The following is a 23,685-nucleotide window of genomic DNA, read 5'->3' as shown; positions in this document are numbered from 1 at the left end:
AGAACCTCTCGCTAAAAATTTTGAAGTCCACTTCTGCCCTCGTCCTTGGAGTAGATTCCCTGTTCCTTCAATCATTCACCATATAGTTTAGCCTCTAGTCCCCTAATAATCTTTGTTGCTCTTCTCTGCACTCTTTCTCTTAACCCACCCTACTTAAACAACAACAACAAACTTTTCAAATTTATCCACTGTATTCCCCATTCTGGATTAATCCAATATGTTCTATAAAACGTATTCTCATCTGAACAGCCCTGACTATAAACCTAGCAGTTCTAGAAACTACATATATATTTGTACCCTGAAGAAAATATGATAATTGTTTATTACAGTCCCAATGTATGATTTTGTCAAGTAGGGGCTGTGAATACTGAGGTCTTACTGAGGAGTATAGTTTACAATTGAGTAGCACATGTGCAATGTCTTCTATTTCTGGTGCACCGCAAATGCATGTTCTCTCAAAATATGGTACTTGGTGGAATCGTCCATATTTGACCATAGAATCTAACTGCTCAAATCTTTATATCAGTATTTTAGATTTGTTTAATATAATCCTTTGCACGAGTTATATTCTCATGTTTTACTACTCAATTTTAGCATATTATACTGCATTTTAACTTATTATTTATTCAAATTCCCTCTATTTTAGCCAATTTTATTGTATTTTAACCAGTCACAGTTTTATGACGACCGATGTGGTCCTTTTCCTTGCTTTGATATGGTCGATTGACTAATCAAATAAAGTTGATATTGATATTGATATTGGATTAATCCAGATTTTTTTTTTAAAAAATGGCCTTGGTTTAAGGACTTGTACATTCCACGTGGGCCTAGTTCGGAAGAAGTAAACAAAGTTCATAGAGCAGGGGTCGGCAACCTTAAACACTCAAAGAGCCACTTGGACCAAATTTCGCACAGAAAAGAAAATGACGGGAGCCACAAAACTCTTCCCGTGCCCAGATATTTCCTGAGCGGCCACTAGAATATGCAGTTGAATTAAATGTTCTGTTTTTCTTCTGAAATTTTTATTTTCTTGGATTTATCCACGGTTGGTCTACTGGGGGTCAAAAAATCTCAATAAATTGCATGACAACATTGGAAATTGTGACGCATATTTTGAGCGAAGGGAGCCGCAGCAGAGGAATGAAAGAACCACATGCAGCTCCAGAGCCGTGGGTTGCCGACCCCTGTCCTAGAGCCTGGGCTTTGTAATGTTTTTCAGGAATGTGCAAGACATAGATAAGAGGGAGGGGAAATATTCAGAAGGGGGAGGATGTCGTATACCAAAACCACAGCGGCCGCTGGTCCCACAAAGGCGTAGAGCAGTCCTCCCTCCAAAGAGAGCCAACAGCTAGGCAAGGAAGAAAAAAAAAAGAGAATTTAGCACATGAAAAGAAAAACGATGGAACTCGTGAGTTTTTCTCCCGAGATGCAATGTGGAGAAGACTGGCTAGAGAATAAGCGATTATTTCCTCAACGGCAACGGTACCCAGTGTCAAATCTGAATTACTCCTATTGCTGGACAGAAAGGGAAAGGAGGGATTGCTTACTCACTAGTTCCCAGTGCCGTAGCCCTTGGCTTTAGTAAATCCCACAGAGATTGCAACCACCAAGGCAGGGAGACCTAAAGAGAATCAGTTAAAACATCATGAGACACAATTTAAATATATAGAAAGATAGATAATAGACAGATAGACAGATAGCTAGAGATAGAGATAGAGGTAGAGATAGAGAGATAGAGAGATAGAGAGAGAGAGAGATAGATAGAGATAGATAGATAGATAGATAGATAGATAGATATAGAGAGATAGATGGAGTAGATAAACGATAGATAGATAGATAGATAGATAGATAGATAGATAGATAGATAGATAGATGGATGGGATAGATAGACGATAGATAGATAGATAGATAGATAGATAGATAGATAGATAGATAGATAGACAGACAGATAGACAGATAGACAGACAGACAGACAGACGATAGATAGATGATAGATAGATAGATAGATAGATAGATAGATAGATAGACAGACAGACGATAGATAGATAGACAGACAGACAGACAGAGAGACAGACAGACAGACAGACAGACAGACAGATAGTTGCATCAAGATTTGTTAAAGCAGAAAAGAATTTTAGCCATAGCAATAGCATTTAGACTTATATACTGCTTCATAGTGCTTTCACAGTCCTCTCTAAGTGGTTTACAGAGTCAGCATATCACCCCCAACACTGGGTCCTCATTTAACCCACCTGATGATACCTCACCCCATGCCCTTGGATGATCTCACCACAGTTGTAAGTCGAGGTCTACCTTTATTTTATTTTATTTTATATTTTTTTAGGTTTTAGGTTTTAGGTTTTAGGTTTTATATTATTTTTATTTTATTTTTATTTTATTATTTTATTTTACATTTTTATTTTTTATTTATTTTATTTTGTTATTTTAGTTTATTATTTTTATTGTCTTGTTTTGTTTTGTATTAGTTCAGTTTATTATTTTATTTTACATTATTATTTTTATTTTATTTTGTTTTGTTTTTGATTAGTTTATTATTTTAGTTTATTATTGTAATATTTTTTATTTCGTTTCACTTTATTTTATTTTTTTATTGTGTTGTACAGTGCTGTGTTTTATTTTTAAAGTCTATTTGCCTCCCGTCTCGTATCCAACGACTCTGGGGGACTTACAACATAAAGAACATTGGAAAATGTTAAACCCTTCCATTGTAAAATAAAACAGAAAACACAGCAGCTACAAATCACGAACAGATGTTAGGATTATGAACTGTGGGATTTTCAGTCAACATAGCACTGATTCGCACTGTCTGGAGATTGCAGGAATTATAATTATTTTGAAAATAGATTTGTGCCGAATTAGCAAAGCTGCCTTAAATGACAAAAGCATAAGGATTCCCACTATAATTAGTTAATTTCAAGAACAATCAGCTTTGGGATAATTCAAAGACTTTATACAGTGGAAAGGGAGTGAAAAAAGGGCTTGAAATGTTAGGTATCTTGACTTTTTTTAACCATTCTGGGGCATGTGCATGGAATTTTTAAAGTTATAGTATCCTTGGTGCTCTCTGACCTTAGTCGTTTGCTTGCAGATATTTATTCACCCAGCTATATGATAGCATCAGTGCTGGAGAGTATGGTGTTTCCTATCTGTTTACATACACGAGCTCGTCCTGCCAGTAGGAGGATTTTTAGAAATACAGTGTTCCCTCGCTTTTCGTGGGGGATGCGTTCCAAGGCCGCGAAAGTCGAATTTCCGCGAAGTAGAGATGCGGAAGTAAATACACTATTTTTGGCTATGAACAGTGTCACAAGCCTTCCCTTAACACTTTAAACCCCTAAATTACCATTTCCCATTCCCTTAGCAACCATTTAGATTATTACTCACCATGTTTATTTATTAAAGTTTATTAAAAAAAATATTTATTAAAGGTGGATGAAAGTTTGGCGATGACGTATAATGTCATCGGGCCGGAAAAATCGTGGTATAGGGGAAAAAACCCGCAAAGTATTTCTTAATTAATATTTTTGAAAAACCGTGGTATAGACGTTTCGCGAAGTTCGAACCCGCGAAAATCGAGGGAACACTGTATGGGTTTTTTTCCTTGAAAGGCTCTTAATTAGGGTGTTCTTGTGTTGTTGTTGTTGTTTTTTACTTGATAGTTTGTCTGGGGCTAATCTCTGTTTATCTGGATGTTAGCTGACAGAGATGATGTGTTCTTGTTGTTTGCCTCCTTCTTGTTTTTTTTTTTAAATTGTCTCCTTACAATGGTGTGTAAATGTGGTTTATCTCTATCTGACTGCTGATGGTTGATTTGTCTGTGGTCCAAAACTTCCAGGAATTCACCTAATGGTTTGTTTGTTTTTTTATTTGGCTTGGCTTAGGATCCTCACAATTTTCAGATTGAAATTATGGTTGAAGAATATTCCCACTTTTTGTGACATTAAGAAGAGCCAGAATTAGCAAAATCATCCACAACAGCAGTACAGTGATCCCTCGATTAGCGCGGTCTCGATTAGTGCGAAACGCTATAACATGGTTTTTCAAAAAATATTAATTAAAAAATACTCCACGGTTTTTTTGCTATACCACGGTTTTTCCCACCCGATGACGTCATACGTCATCACCAAGAGTCACTTCTCTGTCTCTTTCTCTTTCTTTCCTGTCATTCTCTGCTTCAATCATTTTCTCATTTCTCTTTTTTTCTCCCCTTTTTTCTATCATTTCTCTCTCTCTTTCTTCCTCTCTCACACTCTCTTCCCCCCTTCTCTCTCCCCCCCTCCACTTGCCCACGAGAAGAAAAAAAGCAACCTCTGCCGGGCAGCTCCCCTTGTGCCCCCGCTTTGTGCCTGCCTCTTTTGGGGATTTTTTTTCTTTTCTTTTTTGCGCTGGCGGCGGGAGCTGTTGGGGAGGGCTCTGCCGGGAAGGGCTGTGTCAGCGGCGAGGTGGCCGCGCCGTTATTGTTCCTTCTAAGCTGCTTGTGCGACCACCTTGCACAGAAACATTTGCCCCTTTGCGCCGCCCCACCACCCGTTCCTGCAAGTAGAGGTCGGGTGTGTTACCGGGAGCTGGAGGTGGCGTGGGGCCGGACACTAGGTGCTGGGGAGGACAAAGGAGTGAACGTAGCTACTGCCTCTCAGCTGCAGAGCCGAATGGGGGCGGAGGCAACAGCGGAGCCCGGCGCTGGGGCCATGCGAGGCTGTTCATCCAGGGGGGCGCTGGGGCCATGCGAGGCTGTTCATCCAGGGGGGCGCTGGGGCCATGCGAGGCTGTTCATCCAGGGGGGCGTGGACTGGCAAGTCGCCCTCCGCTCTCTCTCTTTCTCTCCCTGTTGCCAGCGTAGTATATGAGAGAGAAAGAGAGAGGCAGAGGTCGGGCACATTACCGGGAGGTGGAGGCGGCGTGGGGATGCTGGGTGCCGGGGACACCGAGGAGGGGGTGGACGTGGCCTCTCAGCTGCAGAGCCGAACAAGGGCGGAGGCAACGGCGGAGTCCGGCGCTGGGGCCATGCGGGGCCGCTCATCCAGGGGGGCGTGGACTGGCAAGTCGCCCTCCTTTCTCTCTCTTTCTCTCTCTTATACCACACCGGTAACAGGGAGAGAAAGAGAGAGAGCGGAGGGCACCTTGCCGGTCCACGCCCCCCTAGATGAGCGGCTCCGCATGGCCCCAGCGCCGCCCAGGCAAAGGGGAAACCCCAAGATCGCTTGCCGCTTGCCGCTTGCCGTATTGCAGCGAAGGAGGCAAAGCAAGGCTCCAAGCTGCAATACGGCAAGCGGCAAGTGATCTTGGGGTTTCCCCTTTGCCTGGGCGGCGGGAAGACCCAGGGAAGGTTCCTTCGGCCGCCCAACACCTGATCCGCTCCGCAGCGCGGCAGCAGCGAGGAGCCGAAGATGGGGTTTCCCCTTTGCCTGGGCAACGGGGAAACCCCATCTTCGGCTCCTCGCTGCTTCCGCGCTGCGGAGCAGATCAGCTGTTGGGCAGCCGAAAGAACCTTCCCTGGGTCTTCCCCGCCGCCCACATGCAAACTCCACCATCTGTGCATGTGCGGCCATGAAAAAAAGGGTGCGCATGCGCAGATGGTGTTTTTACTTCCGCACCACTATAACGCGGAAAATCGATTAGCGCGGGAGGTCTTGGAACGTAACCCCCGCGCTAATCGAGGGATCACTGTACTACACACACACACCCAACTTAGTGAATAACCAGTAAGATTGAAACACCATCTTCTAGCAAACAATCCAGCTCAAAGAATATACTATACTATGCTATGCTATGCTATGTTACGCTAAGCTAAACTAAGCTATACTATACTATTCACACACACACACAAAGATATATATATATGTGTGTGTGTGTGTGTGTGTGTGTAAGTATGTAAGTATTTATGTATGTATGTATGTATGTATGTATGTATGTATGTATGTATGTATATACAGTACAGTAATCTCTCGCTACTTCACGGTTCATCTTTCACAGATTCGCTACTTCACGGGTTTTCAAAGGGGGCTTAAATCCATTGAATCCATTAGAAATTTTAAATCCATTAGAAATTCATAAAATTCTTCTACAGTACTGTTGTACTCTATTAAATAAATTGGTAGGATATCACATGTAGTTCCAGCTGAGAAATATTAGAGAATGACTGTTTAATGCAAAGGGTGGGTTTTAAAAGTCCAAATACTCGTTAAATACATAAAAAATATCTTTCCTCTACTTTACGGAAATTCATTTTTCATGGGTGGTCTTGGAACGCATCCCCCGCAAAAAACAACCCCAAACTTGTTTAGAACCAGGTTCTGCAAGAGACATTTCAGGAATAAAAATGGCCATTTTTCTTGTCTGATGCCTTTAATTTCTTCCTAATTTCTTCCTAGAGTTATACCTCTAGCCATGCAGCCAAGTAGAATGCTTGGCTGCATACCTAAAGGTATAACAAGCAGGAAGAGGGAGATTGTGATCCCGCTGTATAGAGCGCTGGTGAGACCCCATTTGGAATATTGTGTTCAGTTCTGGAGACCTCACCTACAAAAAGATATTGATAAAATTGAACAGGTCCAAAGACGGGCTACAAAAATGGTGGAAGGTCTTAAGTATAAAACGTATCAGGAAAGACTTCATGAACTCAATCTGACTATTAACTATTCTATTAATTTAATACTTTTTAACTATTGGGGGTTTCTTAACTAATGGATGATTGGGATGTATGTAACATCGGGCATGAGACGAATGATTGGTATGATTGGGAGGGTTGGGGTGGGTGGGGTCACAGTATGGATGAGCTGATTGGTAATAGTATGAATGATAGATTTGGCCCACCTGACGCTCGAGAGGTGGGAGGGGAAGGGGCATCGATCTCTGGGGTGGCAGAGGGTCGGAATATCCCGGTACTGCTGGGGAGAGGCAGATATGACGGGGGCCACGGAGTTAGCCGTTCCAGGGGAATGAGGGACCATTGCTTAATAATGATCCCTTGTTCTGGCTCCGTGAGCCCAACCTTGGACACTGGTGATGAGTGTAATTCTGGCCCTGGGCTCAGGTTGCTGCTGCTCAATGCCAGGTCGGTGGTAAATAAAGCTCTCCTCATCCGGGATTTGATCCTGGATGAGGAGGCTGACCTGGCATGTATTACTGAAACCTGGCTGGGCCCGGAGGGAGGAGTTCCTCTCTCTGAAATCTGCCCAGCAGGTTTCAGATATGGCATCAACCTCGACCCCAGGGAAGGGGGGGAGTGGCTATTGTAGCCAGGGAGAGTTTTTGTCTACGTAGACTCATTGCTCCAGAGATTGCAGGTTGCGAGTCTCTCTTGATGAAGTTGGACTTAGGGGTTCAGGTGGGCTTATTTCTCATGTACCTGCCTCCCAGCTGCCTGTCAAAAGCCCTGCCTGTGCTACTCGAGGAGGTAGCCGGGCTGGCGGTAGAGTTCCCCAGACTTATTGTCTTGGGGGACTTCAACCTGCCGTCACTCGGCGAAACCTCTGGGTTGGCACAGGAGTTCATGGCCACCATGACAGCCATGGACCTGACTCAAGTAGTTCAGGGTCCGACTCACGAGGGAGGACACGCACCTGACATGGTATTCCTCTCCGAGCAATTGAGTAATGGTCTGAGACTAAGGGGCTTAGAAGTGTTGCCTTTGTCATGGTCAGACCATTTTCTACTACGGCTTGACTTCCTGGCTCCAATCCTTCCCCGCAGGGAGGCGGAACCAATTAAGATGTTCCGCCCCAGACGCCTGATGGACCCAGAGGGCTTTCAGACAGCGCTTGGGGTTATTCCAGATGCACTCGTCCACAGTTCGGCGGAGTCTCTTGCGGAAGCCTGGAACAAGGCTGCAGTGGAGGCTCTTGATCGGATTGTGCCTTTGCGACCTCTCCGTGGCGCTAGACCCCATAGAGCTCCATGGTTCAACGAGGAGCTCCGGGAGTTGAAACGCCAGAAGAGACGTCTAGAGAAGCAATGGAGGAAGAGTAAGTCTGAATCCGATCGAACACTTGTAAGAGCTTTTATTAAGACTTACAAAGTGGCGCTCAAGGCGGCAAGATGCGCGTATCATGCCGCCTTGATTGCATCAGCGGAATCCCTCCTGGCCGCTCTGTTTAGGGTGACCCGTTCCTTTCTTAATCAGAGGGGAGATGGGGACCCCTTACAGAGTAGTGCCGAGGACTTTAACGCGTTTTTCGCTGATAAAATCGCTCAGATCCGGGCGGACCTCGACTCCAATTGGAAAACAGAGTCGGCTGACAACGAGTCAGTTGAGGTGACTGGGGCCCGTACTTGTCCACCTGTCTGGGAAGAGTTTGATCTGGTGACACCTGATGAAGTGGACAAAGCCATTGGAGCTGTGAGTTCCGCCACCAGTTTACTGGATCCGTGTCCCTCCTGGCTGGTCTCGGCTAGCAGGGAGGTGACACGGAGCTGGGTCCAGGAGATTACCAACGCTTCCTTGGGGAGGGGAGTTTTTCCAACACTCTATAAAGAAGCGCTCGTGCGCCCCCTCCTCAAGAAGCCTTCCCTGGACCCAGCCGTACTTAATAACTACCGGCCAGTCTCCAACCTTCCCTTTATGGGGAAGGTTGTCGAGAAGGTGGTGGCACTCCAGCTCCAACGATCCTTGGAAGAAGCCGATTATCTAGGTCCCCAGCAGTCGGGTTTCAGGCCCGGTTACAGCACGGAAACTGCTTTGGTCGCGTTGATGGATGATCTCTGGCAGGCCCGGGACAGGGGTTTATCCTCTGTCCTGGTGCTTCTTGACCTCTCAGCGGCTTTCGATACCATCGACCATGGTATCCTTCTGCACCGGCTGGGGGGATTGGGGGTGGGAGGCACTGTTCTCCAGTGGTTCTCCTCCTACCTCTCCGGTCGGTCGCAGTCAATGTTAGTGGGGAGTCAGAGGTCGACTCCGAGGTCTCTCCCTTGTGGGGTGCCTCAGGGGTCGGTCCTCTCCCCCCTGCTATTCAATATCTACATGAAACCGCTGGGTGAGATCATCCAAGGGCATGGGGTGAGGTATCATCAGTACGCTGATGATACCCAGCTTTACATCTCCACCCCATGTCCAGTCAATGAAGCAGTGGAAGTGATGTGCCGGTGTCTGGAGGCTGTTGGGGCCTGGATGGGTGTCAACAGACTCAAACTCAACCCGGATAAGATGGAGTGGCTGTGGGTTTTGCCTCCCAAGGACAATTCCATCTGTCCTTCCATTACCCTGGGGGGGAATTATTGACCCCCTCGGAGAGGGTCCGCAACTTGGGCGTCCTCCTCGATCCACAGCTCACATTAGAGAACCATCTTTCAGCTGTGGTGAGGGGGGCGTTTGCCCAGGTTCGCCTGGTGCACCAGTTGCGGCCCTATCTGGACCGGGACTCACTGCTCACAGTCACTCATGCCCTCATCACCTCGAGGTTCGACTACTGTAATGCTCTCTACATGGAGCTACCTTTGAAAAGTGTTTGGAAACTTCAGATCGTGCAGAATGCAGCTGCGAGAGCAGTCATGGGCCTACCTAGGTATGCCCATGTTTCACCAACACTCCGCAGTCTGCATTGGTTGCCGATCAACTTCCGGTCACAATTCAAAGTGTTGGTTATGACCTTTAAAGCCCTTCATGGCACTGGACCAGAATATCTCCGAGACCGCCTGCTGCCGCACGAATCCCATGGACCGATTAGGTCCCACAGAGTGGGCCTTCTCTGGGTCCCGTCAACTAAACAATGTCGGTTGGCGGGCCCCAGGGGAAGAGCCTTCTCTATGGCGGCCCCGGCCCTCTGGAACCAACTCCCCCCGGAGATTAGAACTGCCCCTACTCTCCTTGCCTTTCGTAAACTTCTTAAGACCCACCTGTGTCGTCAGGCATGGTTAAACTGAGACATCTCCCCCGGGCATATACAATTTATGAATGGTATGTGTGTATGTATGCGTGTTTAGAAAATGGGTTTTTTTAAATGTTTTAGTAGAAATTTAGATTTGTTATATACTGTTGTTTCCACTTTGTTGTGAGCCGCCCCGAGTCTGCGGAGAGGGGTGGCATACAAATCTAAATAAACATAAACATAAACATAGTCTGGAGGACAGAAGGAAAAGGGGGGACATGATCGAAATATTTAAATATGTGAAAGGGTTAAATAAGATTCAGGAGGGAAGTGTTTTTAATAGGAAAGTGAACCCAAGAACAAGGGGACACAATCTGAAGTTAGTTGCGAGAAAGATCAGAACCAACGTGAGAAAATATTATTTTATTGAAAGAGTAGTAGATGCTTGGAACAAACGTCCAGCAGACGTGGTTGGTAAATCCACAGTAACTGAATTTAAACAGGGCTGGGATAAACATATATCCATCCTAAGATAAAATACAGGAAATAGTATAAAGGCAGACTAGATGGACCATGAGGTCTTTTTCTGCTGTCAATCTTCTATGTTTCTTTGTTTCCCATCCACAATACAGTTCTTTATCAGCATGTCGCTCTATGAGAAGTCGAATAAAAGGATTGTGGCCAGAGGCATATTAACTACCCTTGAATCTGGCAGTCTTTCTTCCCGGCTGAGCTTTGAAGGATATTAAATGTCAATTAAGCCAAGATTACACGAGCTAAGACCAAGAGTAAATAAATTAAAATCCTTTCATTCAATAAAACTAGGCAACGGTAAACAATGAGAGTCTCGAGAGAGGGAGAGAAACATTGATTTCACTGGGTTGTGTGTTAGACCAAGCAGAATGCAGAATTCTATTTGGTGTAACACACAACCAGTTGTGTGTTAGACCCACTAGTTGTGATTGTCCCACTAGCGATTGTAGTTGGAAAGGAATTTTCTGCAGGCTTGTTTTTTAAAAAAAATTCTCCTCAAACCATGGTAGTCAACAATAACAAAATTTGTGGTATCCTTTCATACATTCAGGAGAGTATAGCAGAATACTCCTAAACTACTCCTAAAACTCAAATCCTACGGCATCTCAGGATTCCTCCACAGCTGGATTACTGCATTCCTGTCAAATAGGCAACAAGTTGTCAAAACTGGAAGTGCCATTTCCACCCCCGTCCCTGTCATAAGTGGCATTCCCCAGGGCAGCGTACTAGGTCCTACTCTTTTCATTCTCTACATCAATGACCTCTGCGATCATATCACAAGCAACTGTGTTCTTTTTGCTGACGATGTAAAACTTTTCAACACCACGGACAACACATTTACTCTCCAAAAAGACCTTGACTTTGTTTCAGATTGGTCTAACACCTGGCAACTTCAAATATCAACCAACAAATGCTCTACCCTCCACATCGGCAAAAAGAATCCTAACCTCATATATAAACTGAATAAATAAATTCTCACAGCCAACACATACTCAGTAAAAGACCTTGGAATACTAATATCAAATGACCTAAGTGCTAAAGCCCACTGCAACAATATTGCCAAAAAGCTTCTAGAGTTGTTAACCTGATCCTACGCAGCTTCTGCTCCGGCAATCTCACACTACTCACAAGAGCCTACAAAACTTTTGCCAGACCCATCCTAGAATACAGCTCATCTGTCTGGAACCCATACCACATCTTGGACATCAACACCCTTGAAAACCTCCAAAAATATTTCACCAGAACAGCCCTTCACTCCTCCACTCGAAACAGAATATACTACGAAAATAGACTAACAATCCTGGGTCTAGGAAGCTTAGAACTACGACGCCTAAAACACGATTTAAGTATTGCCCACAAGATCATATGCTGCAACGTCCTACCTGTCAATGACTACTTCAGCTTCAACCGCAACAACACAGGAGCATGCAACAGATTCAAACTTAATATTAACCGCTACAAACTTGACTGTAAAAAATATGACTTCAGTAACCGAGTTGTCAAAGCGTGGAACTCATTACCGGACTCAATAGTGTCAACCCCTAACCCCCAACATTTCTCCCTTAGACTATCCACAATTGACCTCTCCAGGTTCCTTAGAGGTCAGTAAGGGGCGTACATAAGTGCACCGGTGTGCCTTCCATCTCCTGTCCAATTGTCTTTCCTTTATCTCTTATATCATATATATTTTCTTCCTTTCATATATCTTCTCCTCTATTTTATATTTTTCCTTAATATATATTACCTCATGTCTATTCTCTTCTATGTATTATGTATTGGAATAAATAAATAAATAATAATAATAGAGTTGGAAGGGACCTTGGAGGTCCTCTAGACCAGTGATGGCGAACATTTTTTTTTCCTTGGGTGCCGAAAGAATGTTGGCATGCCCGAGTGCCCACACCCCTAATTCAATGTCTGGGGAGGGCAAAAACATTACTATTATTATTATTATTATTATTATTATTATTATTATTTATTAGTCTTTGGAAAGGGGCGGCATACAAATCTAATTAATAATAATAATAATAATAATAATAATAATAATAATAATAATAATAATAACAATAATAGATTTGTATGCCGCCCCTCTGTGTAGACTCGGGGCGGCTCACAGCAGTGATAAAACAGTATACAATAACAAATGTAATATTAAAGTCTAAAATAACAATTTTACATTAAAAGCCTAAAAACCCCATTATATAAAAAGCATCCACACAAACATACCATACATAAAACTACAGCTTCCCCCACCCCCCTGGAGGCCCCCTGAAGGCCAGAAATGGACTGTTTCTTAACTTCTGGTCGGCCCAATAGGCTCGTGTTTTGCCCTTCCCAAGCTCCAAGGTTTCCCTGGAGCTGGGGAAGGATAAAAATGTTGGGTTCAACTCTACTACATGCTTGCACTGTCTTGTAAACATGTCTTTATGGTCAGGTCGCAATTATCTGACCAGTGTGTCACCTTTTGATGACCAATAGGGGCAGGTACTCTGCAAACTATATAAACTTCTGCAGAGTAGATGCTCCTAGATGAAATCCAAAGCCATCCTCACACATGGGACCATCCAGAAGTTATTAATATGGACTGGAATATAAGCTTATCTGCCTGCAATCTGTAATTGCATGAATCAACAGAATTGTAAGTAAAGATTGTATTTTTTCATCTTCATTCATTGCTAACAAATGGGATTCTGAACCATGTGTTATTTCTTGCCAGGCTAACTCTACTTCAAATTAAGCCAGCTGAACTCTGCTAATACAAATAATACTAATAATAATCAAAATACCCAACGAAAAACATCCTCCCACATCCCCCTGGAGGTTCTCTGGAAGCCCAAAACGCCCTCCCGGAGTTTCTGTGTGAGCCAAAAATCAGCTGGATGGCACACACATGCATGTTGGAGCTGAGCTGGAACAACAGCTCATGTGCCAGCAGATATGACTCTGCGTGCCACCTGTGGCACCCGCGCCATAGGTTCCCCATCACTGTACTAAGATCACAAAACGTCCTGAGAGATTTTGGCGGCTATATCATTCTGCAACGCTCTCTACATGGGGCTACCTTTGAAAAGTGTTCGGAAAGTTCAGATCGTTCAGAATGCGGCCGCGAGAACCATCGTGGGGCTTCCTAGATTCGCCCACATTTCTGCAACACTCCGCGGCCTGCACTGGCTGCCGATTGGTTTCCGGTCACAATTCAAAGTGTTGGTCATGACCTTTAAAACCCTTCATGGCACCGGACCAGAATATCTCAGGGACCGCCTTCTACCGCACAAATCCCAGCGGCCGATAAGGTCCCACAGAGTTGGCCTTCTCCGGGTCCCGTCGACCAAACAATGTCGTTTTGCGGGCCCCAGGAGAAGAGCCTTCTCTGTGGCGGCCCCGGCCCTCTGGAATCAACTCCACCAAGAGATTAGAACGGCCCCCACCCTCCTTGTCTTTCACAAATTACTCAAGACCCACCTTTGTCGCCAGGCATGGGGGAGTTAGGATATTCCTTCCCCTAGGCCATTACAAGTTATGCATGGTATGTTTGTGTGTATGTTTGGTTTTTTATAATAAGGGTTTTTAGTTGTTTTATTAAATTGGATTGTTACATGTTCTTTTTTTATCATTGTTGTTAGCCACCCCGAGTCTGCGGAGAGGGGTGGCATACAAATCCAATAAATAAGTAAGTAAGTAAGTAAGTAAGTAAGTAAGTAAGTAAGTAAGTAAGTAAGTAAGTATGTAAGTAAATAATGAAGGAAAGAAAGAAAGAAAGAAAGAAAGAAAGACAGATTGTTTCATAACTCTCTGAGCCAAGGGGATGCTCACCCCATCCGAGACACAGGAAACGTTTGCGGATGATCCGGTTTCGTAGCCTGCCTGTCACAGCCATGTACGATTGCCATGCTTCGGTCAGCACCCAGCAGAAGGAGGAGAGGAAGAAAAAGTGGAGGAAAGCTGCCACCAAGGTGCAGATCACCTGAAGGAGGAGAGGAAAAGGGAGGGAGGTCAACCTTAAAACAAAAACATGAATGAGTTGGCTGACTGATTTCTTTTTTATAAAGTACAGTGATAACTCGTCTTACAAAGCCCCCGTCATACAAACTTTTCGAGATACAAACCTGGGGTTTAAGATTTTTTTGCCTCTTCTTACAAACTATTTTCACCTTACAAACCCACCACCACCGCTGGGATGCCCCGCCTCCGGACTTCCGTTGCCACCGAAGCACCCATTATTGCACTGCTGGGATTCCCCTGAGGTTCCCCTCCATGGGAAACCCCACCTCCGGACTTCCGTGTTTTTGTGATGTTGCAGGGAAATCCCAGCAGGGGAATCCCAGCAGCGCAAAAATGGGCACTTCGCTGGCAATGGAAGTCCGGAGGTGGGGTTTCCCATGGAGGGGAGCCTCAGGGGAATCCCAGCAGCGCAAAAATGGGTACTTCATTGGCAACGGAAGTCCAGAGGCGGGGCATCCCAGCGAGGGGAGCCTCAGTGAAATCACAGCAGCGCAAAAATGGGTACTTCATTGGCAATGGAAGTCCGGAGGTGGGGTTTCCCAGCGAGGGGAGCCTCAGTGAAATCACAGCATCGCAAAAACACAGAAGTCCAGAGGTGGGGTTTCCCATGGGGGGGAGCCTCAGGGGAATCCCAGCAACACAAAAACGGGAACTTCGGCTAGCAAAAGGGGTGAGTTTTGGGCTTGCACGCATTAATCGCTTTTCCATTGATTCCTATGGGAAACATTGTTTCGTCTTACAAACCTTTCACCTTAAGAACCTCATCCCGGAACCAATTAAGTTTGTAAGACAAGGTATCACTGTATCTTTATTGTTTTCCAGAAATAAAAAAGAAGAAAAGAAAAGAAAAAGTAAAAGAATAAGGAGTAAAAGCAGTATTTCTCACATGTTTTGTTCTAGTTTAACAGATCTTAATCCATTTCTATTACCTTTCTGATACATTTCTTTATATTTTGTATATTTGCATATAATTATCATAAGTAAATTTTACTAATTAATATAGAAAGAGATACATTGAGAAGTAAAAGAGTAATAAAAGTCATACTTCCTAAGGTAATTATTATCCTTCTTTTGTATACTGATATTTTGTATTGTTACATTTTCAGCCTTTGTTTCGAATCCATTCGTGCCATTTTTCCCAAATTCGTTTAGATTTTTTACTTTCAGTCCCCTTAATTGAATTTGTCATTTCATCCATCTCAATACATTTATATATTTTATCAATAATTAAGCTCCCTGATGGAGTTTGTTCATTTTTCCATGTTTGTGCCAATAAGATTCTGACTGCAGTGCTTATATGTGTTATGAGGAAGAGCCTTTGTTTGGTATAAGATCTTTTCCAAATTCCTAAGAGTAAACCTTCTGGTGTGTATTCAATCTTCTCTTTTATAATTTTGGTGAGCCAATTATGAGTTGTTTCCCTTCCAAAAGGGAGGGAGGTCAGCCTTAAAACAAAAACATGAATGAGTTGGCTGACTGATTTCAATATACAGTGATACTTATGTATTTAATTCGTTCCGTGACCAGGTTCGTAAGAGTAAAAGTTCATAAGATGAAGCAATTCCCCCATAGGAATCAATGTCAAAGCAAATAATGCGTGCAACCCCATCCCAAAAGTCGCCTTCCCTTCATTCGGCTGTGGCGAGGGGGGCATTTGCCCAAGTTCGCCTTGTGCACCAGTTGCGGCCCTATCTGGACCGGGAGTCACTGCTCACAGTCACTCATGCCCTCATCACCTCGAGGTTCGACTACTGCAACGCTCTCTACATGGGGCTACCTTTGAAGAGTGCTTGGCAACTTCAGATCGTGCAAAATGCAGCTGCGAGAGCAATCATGGGCTTTCCCAGATATGCTTGACCAAGTAGATTTAGCAGCTGAGAGTATGTATGGGGGGGGGACTTCCCTTCCCCCCACGTTCTTGTGATTGACATCAACAGTATGCCTCTTTTTCTATGCTCCTTTCATCGTCCAAGGGATTTTAAAATGGGAGGATGTGAAGGGGGGCTCCTTTGGAACCTGCACATGGAAATTGTGCCTTTGTTAGTGGAGTGTGGGAAAAGCAGAGAAGAATTACAGGAACAGATAAACAGAAATGAAATTTACAACAGACACGTAGATGGACAGAGAGAGAGAAAAAAAAAGGGAAGGAGGGAGGGAGTGGGGGGAGGGAGGAAGATAGTGAGAGAGGGAAAGATAGAGGGAAGAAGAGAGTGAGAAATTGACAGAGAGAGAGGGAAGGAGGGAGGGAGGAAGATAGTGAGAGAGGGAAGGAGGGAGGGAAAAGAGAGTGAGAGACAGAGTGGGAAGTAGGGAGGAAAAGAATGAGAGTGAGTGAGAGAGTGAGAGAGATGGAAAGAGAGGGAGGGTAGGAGAGAGAAAGAGGGAGGGATAGAGAAAGAGGGGGAAGGAAGGATGGAGGGAGAGTGGGGGGAGAGAGAGGGAGGGAGGGAGGAAGAGAGAGAGGGGGGAGAATGAGAGAGTGAGTATAGGGGTGAAATGCTCCCGAAGTATTCTGTGCATGCACAGAGGGTAAAAGAATCCAAATGCAGAGCCCTAGAGTTGGAAGAAGGAGTTTTTCCAAGCTCAGGGATCATGCCCGGATTAAGAGAAAGGACTCTAACCACCTCCTCATGAACCTTCTGCAGGGCACGGTCCCTGCGCTTCTCAGCTCTCATAGAGGAAGCAGAGCTGTCCCTGTCCCTTGCTGGGGTTTGTTGGTCTTTTTGGATTTTTTGTCTCCAGAAGTGACAGAATCAGCCATAGCAACAGACAAAGGAAGGAAGGAAGGAGGAAGGAAGAGAAAAGAGAAAACCCTGGATACTATATCCAGAGGGAGAAATCCCCACCAGCCTAAAGATGACGAGTGGGACTTCCTTGAAACATCGCCAGGAATATCTTGGGGGTTTGTAAAATGAATGAATGTATGAATGAATGAAGCCACAATGCTCTCATATTGATTTTTACCCTGTATCTGAAATTTGCGTCTCTCTTCTACATATTTTGGAGTTTTGTGACATCCTTTGCAAAATTCCTACTGAACTTTGTTATGTTCCTCCAGGAGAATTATCCAGGTTCTCGGTCCTCTGCAGAACTTTTCTCCACATCTGACCAGACCTCATGGTGCAGTAGTACTTCTACTTACGATCTTAATTCGTTCCGTGACCAGGTTCTTAAGTAGAAAGGTTTATAAGAAGAAGCAATTTTTCCCATAGGAATCAATATAAAAGCAAATAATACATGCGATTGGGGAAACCACAGGGCCTGTTTCCTCCCAGGAGATTCCTAGAGAGGCCCCACAGAGGCTTCTCCCCACCTTTTCTGGCCCTGTTTTCTCCTAGGAGATTCCTAGAGAGGCCCCACGGAGGCTTCTCCCTGCCTTTTCCGGCCCTGTTTCCTCCCAGGAGATTCCTAGAGAGGCCCCACAGAGGCTTCTCCCTGCCTTTTCAGGCCCTGTTTCCTCCCAGGAGATTCCTAGAGAGGCCCCACAGAGGCTTTGCCCTGCCTTTTCCGGCCCTGTTTTCTCCCAGGAGATTCCTAGAGAGGCCCCACAGAGGCTTCTCCCTGCCTTTTCCGGCCCTGTTTCCTCCCAGGAGATTCCTAGAGAGGCCCCACAGAGGCTTCTCCCTGCCTTTTCAGGCCCTGTTTCCTCCCAGGAGATTCCTAGAGAGGCCCCACAGAGGCTTTGCCCTGCCTTTTCCGGCCCTGTTTTCTCCCAGGAGATTCCTAGAGAGGCCCCACAGAGGCTTCTCCCTGCCTTTTCTGGCCCTGTTTCCTCCCAGGAGATTCCTAGAGAGGCCTCACAGAGGCTTCTCCCTGCCTTTTCCGGCCCTGTTTCCTCCCAGGAGATTCCTAGAGAGGCCCCACAGAGGCTTCTCCCCGCCTTTTCTGGCCCTGTTTCCTCCCAGGAGATTCCTAGAGAGGCCCCACAGAGGCTTCTCCCTGCCTTTTCAGGCCCTGTTTCCTCCCAGGAGATTCCTAGAGAGGCCCCACAGAGGCTTCGCCCTGCCTTTTCCGGCCCTGTTTTCTCCCAGGAGATTCCTAGAGAGGCCCCACAGAGGCTTCTCCCTGCCTTTTCCGGCCCTGTTTCCTCCCAGGAGATTCCTAGAGAGGCCTCACAGAGGCTTCTCCCTGCCTTTTCCGGCCCTGTTTCCTCCCAGGAGATTCCTAGAGAGGCCCCACAGAGGCTTCTCCCCACCTTTTCTGGCCCTGTTTTCTCCCAGGAGATTCCTAGAGAGGCCCCACAGAGGCTTCTCCCCACCTTTTCCGGCCCTGTTTTCTCCCAGGAGATTTCTAGAGAGGCCCCACAGAGGCTTCTCCCCGCCTTTTCCGGCCCTGTTTCCTCCCAGGAGATTCCTAGAGAGGCCCCACAGAGGCTTCTCCCTGCCTTTTCCGGTAACAGTTATGGTTTGTACATGTCTCTTGAGAAGAGACAAAAAAAATCTTGAATACCCGGTTCTTATCTAGAAAAGTTTGTAGGTAGAGGCGTTCGTAGGTAGAGGTACCACTGTATATTCAGCATATATCCTATCTATTCTGATATCTTTTTTTAAAAAAAGGTATTGCAGATTTACATATTGTGGCAGTTATGAATATCAGTAGAAAGAAAAGTATGACATTTTTTTTTTAAAAAAATAGCATTTTAAAGAAACTCATTGGAGTTTATAGACATGTATATTTGCCTCCAATGCAGAAGGAAAATGGGAGGGATCTAAGGATTCAATACTTAAAAGATGAGAAGGAACGCTGGAAAGTTTAATGTATCATTATCTTTGACTAACAGATGCTGATAAAAAGACGTGCGGTAGATGTTCCCATTAATGAGAAAATCCTTGCATGAATTATCTATTTTGGTGGAAGTGATACTAAGATGGATAGAGCTACTATTCAAATTGAGCACCACAGGGGAAAAAAAAAAACCTGGTTGGGTGGCAGACGTGTGAATGGTAATTAGCTCTCTTACTTAATGAACCAAGCAGGGTTATTTGTTGATGTTTAAAAAGTGAAATGCAATTTCTTATTTTGACCCACCTCGGAAGGATGGAAGGCTGAGTGAACCTTGAGCCGGTGGTGAGATTTGAACTGTTGAACTACAGCTAGCTGGTAGCTGAAGTAGCCTGCAGTGCTGCACTCTAACCACTGTGCCACCTTGTCTCTTCTTATAAATAAATTGGCTTGTCTTCCCTGTGACAGCCCTTCAAGTATTGGAAAATGCTATCATGTCACCAATGAAGAAGATGTTATCATTTCTCCGCTAGCGCATATCTTTGGGAGGTGAGCATACATAGTTCTTTTAACTGCCCATCATACTGATTAATCAAGGAATCATCTTTATTGTTTTTTCCATTCTTTCTCATGTGAGTGTGTATGTTTTATATATAGAATGGAATGGAATGGAATAGAATAGAATGATAGAGGAATGGAATGGAATGGAATGGAAGGGGAGGGAGAGGAGAAGGGAAGGGAAGAGAAGAGAAAAGAAGAGAAGAGAAGAGAAGAGAAGAATGGAGTGGAGTGGAATGGCATGGCATGGAATGGAATGGAATGGAATGGAGTAGAGTAGAGTAGAGTAGAGTAGAATAGAATAAAATAGAATGATAGAGGAATGGGAGGGGAGGGGAGAGGAGACGGGAAGAGAAGAGAAGAAAAGAGAAGAGAAGAGAGGAATGGAATGGGAGGGGAGAGGAGAGGAGAAGAATGGAATGGAATGGAATAGAATAGAATGATAGAGGAATGGAATGGAATGGAATGGAAGGGGAGGGAGAGGAGAAGGGAAGGGAAGGGAAGAGAAGAGAAAAGAAGAGAAGAGAAGAGAAGAGAAGAGAAGAGAAGAGAAGAATGGAGTGGAGTGGAATGGCATGGCATGGAATGGAATGGAATGGAATGGAGTAGAGTAGAGTAGAGTAGAGTAGAATAGAATAAAATAGAATGATAGAGGAATGGGAGGGGAGGGGAGAGGAGACGGGAAGAGAAGAGAAGAAAAGAAAAGAGAAGAGAGGAATGGAATGGGAGGGGAGAGGAGAGGAGAAGAATGGAATGGAATGGAATAGAATAGAATGATAGAGGAATGGAATGGAATGGAATGGAAGGGGAGGGAGAGGAGAAGGGAAGGGAAGGGAAGAGAAGAGAAAAGAAGAGAAGAGAAGAGAAGAGAAGAATGGAGTGGAGTGGAATGGCATGGCATGGAATGGAATGGAATGGAATGGAGTAGAGTAGAGTAGAGTAGAGTAGAATAGAATAAAATAGAATGATAGAGGAATGGGAGGGGAGGGGAGAGGAGACGGGAAGAGAAGAGAAGAAAAGAAAAGAGAAGAGAGGAATGGAATGGGAGGGGAGAGGAGAGGAGAAGAATGGAATGGAATGGAATAGAATAGAATGATAGAGGAATGGAATGGAATGGAATGGAAGGGGAGGGAGAGGAGAAGGGAAGGGAAGGGAAGAGAAGAGAAAAGAAGAGAAGAGAAGAGAAGAGAAGAATGGAGTGGAGTGGAATGGCATGGCATGGAATGGAATGGAATGGAATGGAGTAGAGTAGAGTAGAGTAGAGTAGAATAGAATAAAATAGAATGATAGAGGAATGGGAGGGGAGGGGAGAGGAGACGGGAAGAGAAGAGAAGAAAAGAAAAGAGAAGAGAGGAATGGAATGGGAGGGGAGAGGAGAGGAGAAGAATGGAATGGAATGGAATAGAATAGAATGATAGAGGAATGGAATGGAATGGAATGGAAGGGGAGGGAGAGGAGAAGGGAAGGGAAGAGAAGAGAAAAGAAGAGAAGAGAAGAGAAGAGAAGAGAAGAATGGAGTGGAGTGGAATGGCATGGCATGGAATGGAATGGAATGGAATGGAGTAGAGTAGAGTAGAGTAGAGTAGAATAGAATAAAATAGAATGATAGAGGAATGGGAGGGGAGGGGAGAGGAGACGGGAAGAGAAGAGAAGAAAAGAAAAGAGAAGAGAGGAATGGAATGGGAGGGGAGAGGAGAGGAGAAGAATGGAATGGAATGGAATAGAATAGAATGATAGAGGAATGGAATGGAATGGAATGGAAGGGGAGGGAGAGGAGAAGGGAAGGGAAGGGAAGAGAAGAGAAAAGAAGAGAAGAGAAGAGAAGAATGGAGTGGAGTGGAATGGCATGGCATGGCATGGAATGGAATGGAATGGAATGGAATGGAGTAGAGTAGAGTAGAGTAGAGTAGAATAGAATAAAATAGAATGATAGAGGAATGGGAGGGGAGGGGAGAGGAGACGGGAAGAGAAGAGAAGAAAAGAAAAGAGAAGAGAGGAATGGAATGGGAGGGGAGAGGAGAGGAGAAGAATGGAATGGAATGGAATAGAATAGAATGATAGAGGAATGGAATGGAATGGAATGGAAGGGGAGGGAGAGGAGAAGGGAAGGGAAGGGAAGAGAAGAGAAAAGAAGAGAAGAGAAGAGAAGAATGGAGTGGAGTGGAATGGCATGGCATGGAATGGAATGGAATGGAATGGAGTAGAGTAGAGTAGAGTAGAGTAGAATAGAATAAAATAGAATGATAGAGGAATGGGAGGGGAGGGGAGAGGAGACGGGAAGAGAAGAGAAGAAAAGAGAAGAGAAGAGAGGAATGGAATGGGAGGGGAGAGGAGAGGAGAAGAATGGAATGGAATGGAATAGAATAGAATGATAGAGGAATGGAATGGAATGGAATGGAAGGGGAGGGAGAGGAGAAGGGAAGGGAAGGGAAGAGAAGAGAAAAGAAGAGAAGAGAAGAGAAGAGAAGAATGGAGTGGAGTGGAATGGCATGGCATGGAATGGAATGGAATGGAATGGAGTAGAGTAGAGTAGAGTAGAGTAGAGTAGAATAGAATAAAATAGAATGATAGAGGAATGGGAGGGGAGGGGAGAGGAGACGGGAAGAGAAGAGAAGAAAAGAAAAGAGAAGAGAGGAATGGAATGGGAGGGGAGAGGAGAGGAGAAGAATGGAATGGAATGGAATAGAATAGAATGATAGAGGAATGGGAGGGGAGAGGAGAGGAGAAGGGAAGAGAAGAGAAGAAAAGAGAAGAGAAGAGAGGAATGGAATGGGAGGGGAGAGGAGAGGAGAGGAGAAGAATGGAATGGAATGGAATAGAATAGAATGATAGAGGAATGGGAGGGGAGGGGAGAAGAGAAGAGAAGAGAGGAATAGAATAGAATAGAATAGAATAGCAGAATTAGAAGGGACGGTGGAGGTCTTCACTTTATATTGTATCTCACATACTATGTGGGATATTTAATTCCTGGCTCCATTTAGGTCATTTTCTCTTCTGCAACAGGAGGAACCAAATTCACTCAACCCGAGAACCCCGTCCTCTCCTGGCCTTGTGCTTCAGGGCAGGAGATAACAAAGAACGATTAAGAAGCATCTTCTCAGATTCCTTTGTATGGAGGCATGTAGCCGTGTCAAAACTCTAAACATGCTTCCTCCATTCTCTGACCAAAAAAAATAAAACAAAATGTATAATGGACGTCTTTCTGCTTGTCCTAGTTTTGGACCCCCAAAATCGTTAGCAGAAAGAAAGTACAGAATTGGCCATGAAAGTTTTTTTTAAATTCCAGATACGGTGAGCTGGGTTCGAATTACCTTGTTCCGGGTTTGAGTTTGTCCGATGAGGATGAGTGCATTGGAAGATACGATGGAAAGGCAGAAATTGATCAAGATGACCGACCGTTCAGAGCGGATATACCTGCAGGAAGGGAACAAGGAAGCAGAAGGAGTTTTGTTTGAGTTTAATTGGATTTGTGTGCCACCCCTCTCCGAGGACTCAGGGCAGCCCCCCCCCCCCCGGGCCTATACAGTTTATGCATGGTATGTTTGGGTCTATGTTTTCTTTTTAATAAGGGGTTTTTAGTGAATTTTAATTGTTAGATTTGTTATATACTGTGTTATTATTGTTGTGAGCCGCCCCGAGTCTACGGAGAGGGGCGGCATACAAATCTAATATTTCATTCATTTCATTTCATCTCATTTTATTGGATTTGTATGCCGCCCCTCTCCATAGACTCGGGGCGGCTAACAACAGTAGTAAAAACAACATGCGAAAATCCAATACTAAAGAAGCTAAAAACCCTTATTTTAAAACCAATCATACATACGAACGTACCATACATAAATTGTGGAAGCCTAGGGGGAAAGAATATCTTAATTCCCCCATGCCTGATGACAGAGGTGGGTTTTAAGAAGCTTGCGAAAGGCAAGAAGGGTGGGGGCTATTCTAATCTCTGGGGGGAGTTGGTTCCAGAGGCCGGGGCCGCCACAGAGAAGGCTCTTCCCCTGGGTCCCGCCAAACAACATTGTTTAGTTGACGGGACCCG

General features: G+C 44.8%; 1 protein-coding gene across 1 annotated transcript in view; it reads right to left on the bottom strand.

The window, feature by feature from the left end:
* The window catches only part of ADGRB1 (adhesion G protein-coupled receptor B1), a 285,191-nt gene that overhangs the window by 54,074 nt on the left and 207,432 nt on the right, over positions 1-23,685 (bottom strand). Inside the window, exons 19-22 of the mRNA XM_070748372.1 lie at positions 22,955-23,057; positions 14,175-14,325; positions 1,552-1,621; positions 1,282-1,348 (exon numbers count right to left, since the gene is read on the bottom strand). Coding sequence (XP_070604473.1) covers positions 1,282-1,348; positions 1,552-1,621; positions 14,175-14,325; positions 22,955-23,057 — 391 coding nt within the window. The remainder of the gene's footprint in view (positions 1-1,281; positions 1,349-1,551; positions 1,622-14,174; positions 14,326-22,954; positions 23,058-23,685) is intronic.

Source organism: Erythrolamprus reginae, chromosome 3 (genome assembly GCF_031021105.1).
Source record: "Erythrolamprus reginae isolate rEryReg1 chromosome 3, rEryReg1.hap1, whole genome shotgun sequence".
In the NCBI taxonomy this organism is placed as follows: domain Eukaryota; kingdom Metazoa; phylum Chordata; class Lepidosauria; order Squamata; family Dipsadidae; genus Erythrolamprus; species Erythrolamprus reginae.
The sequence above is the reverse complement of the archived record's forward strand: the minus strand, read 5'-3'. Positions and strand labels throughout refer to the sequence as shown.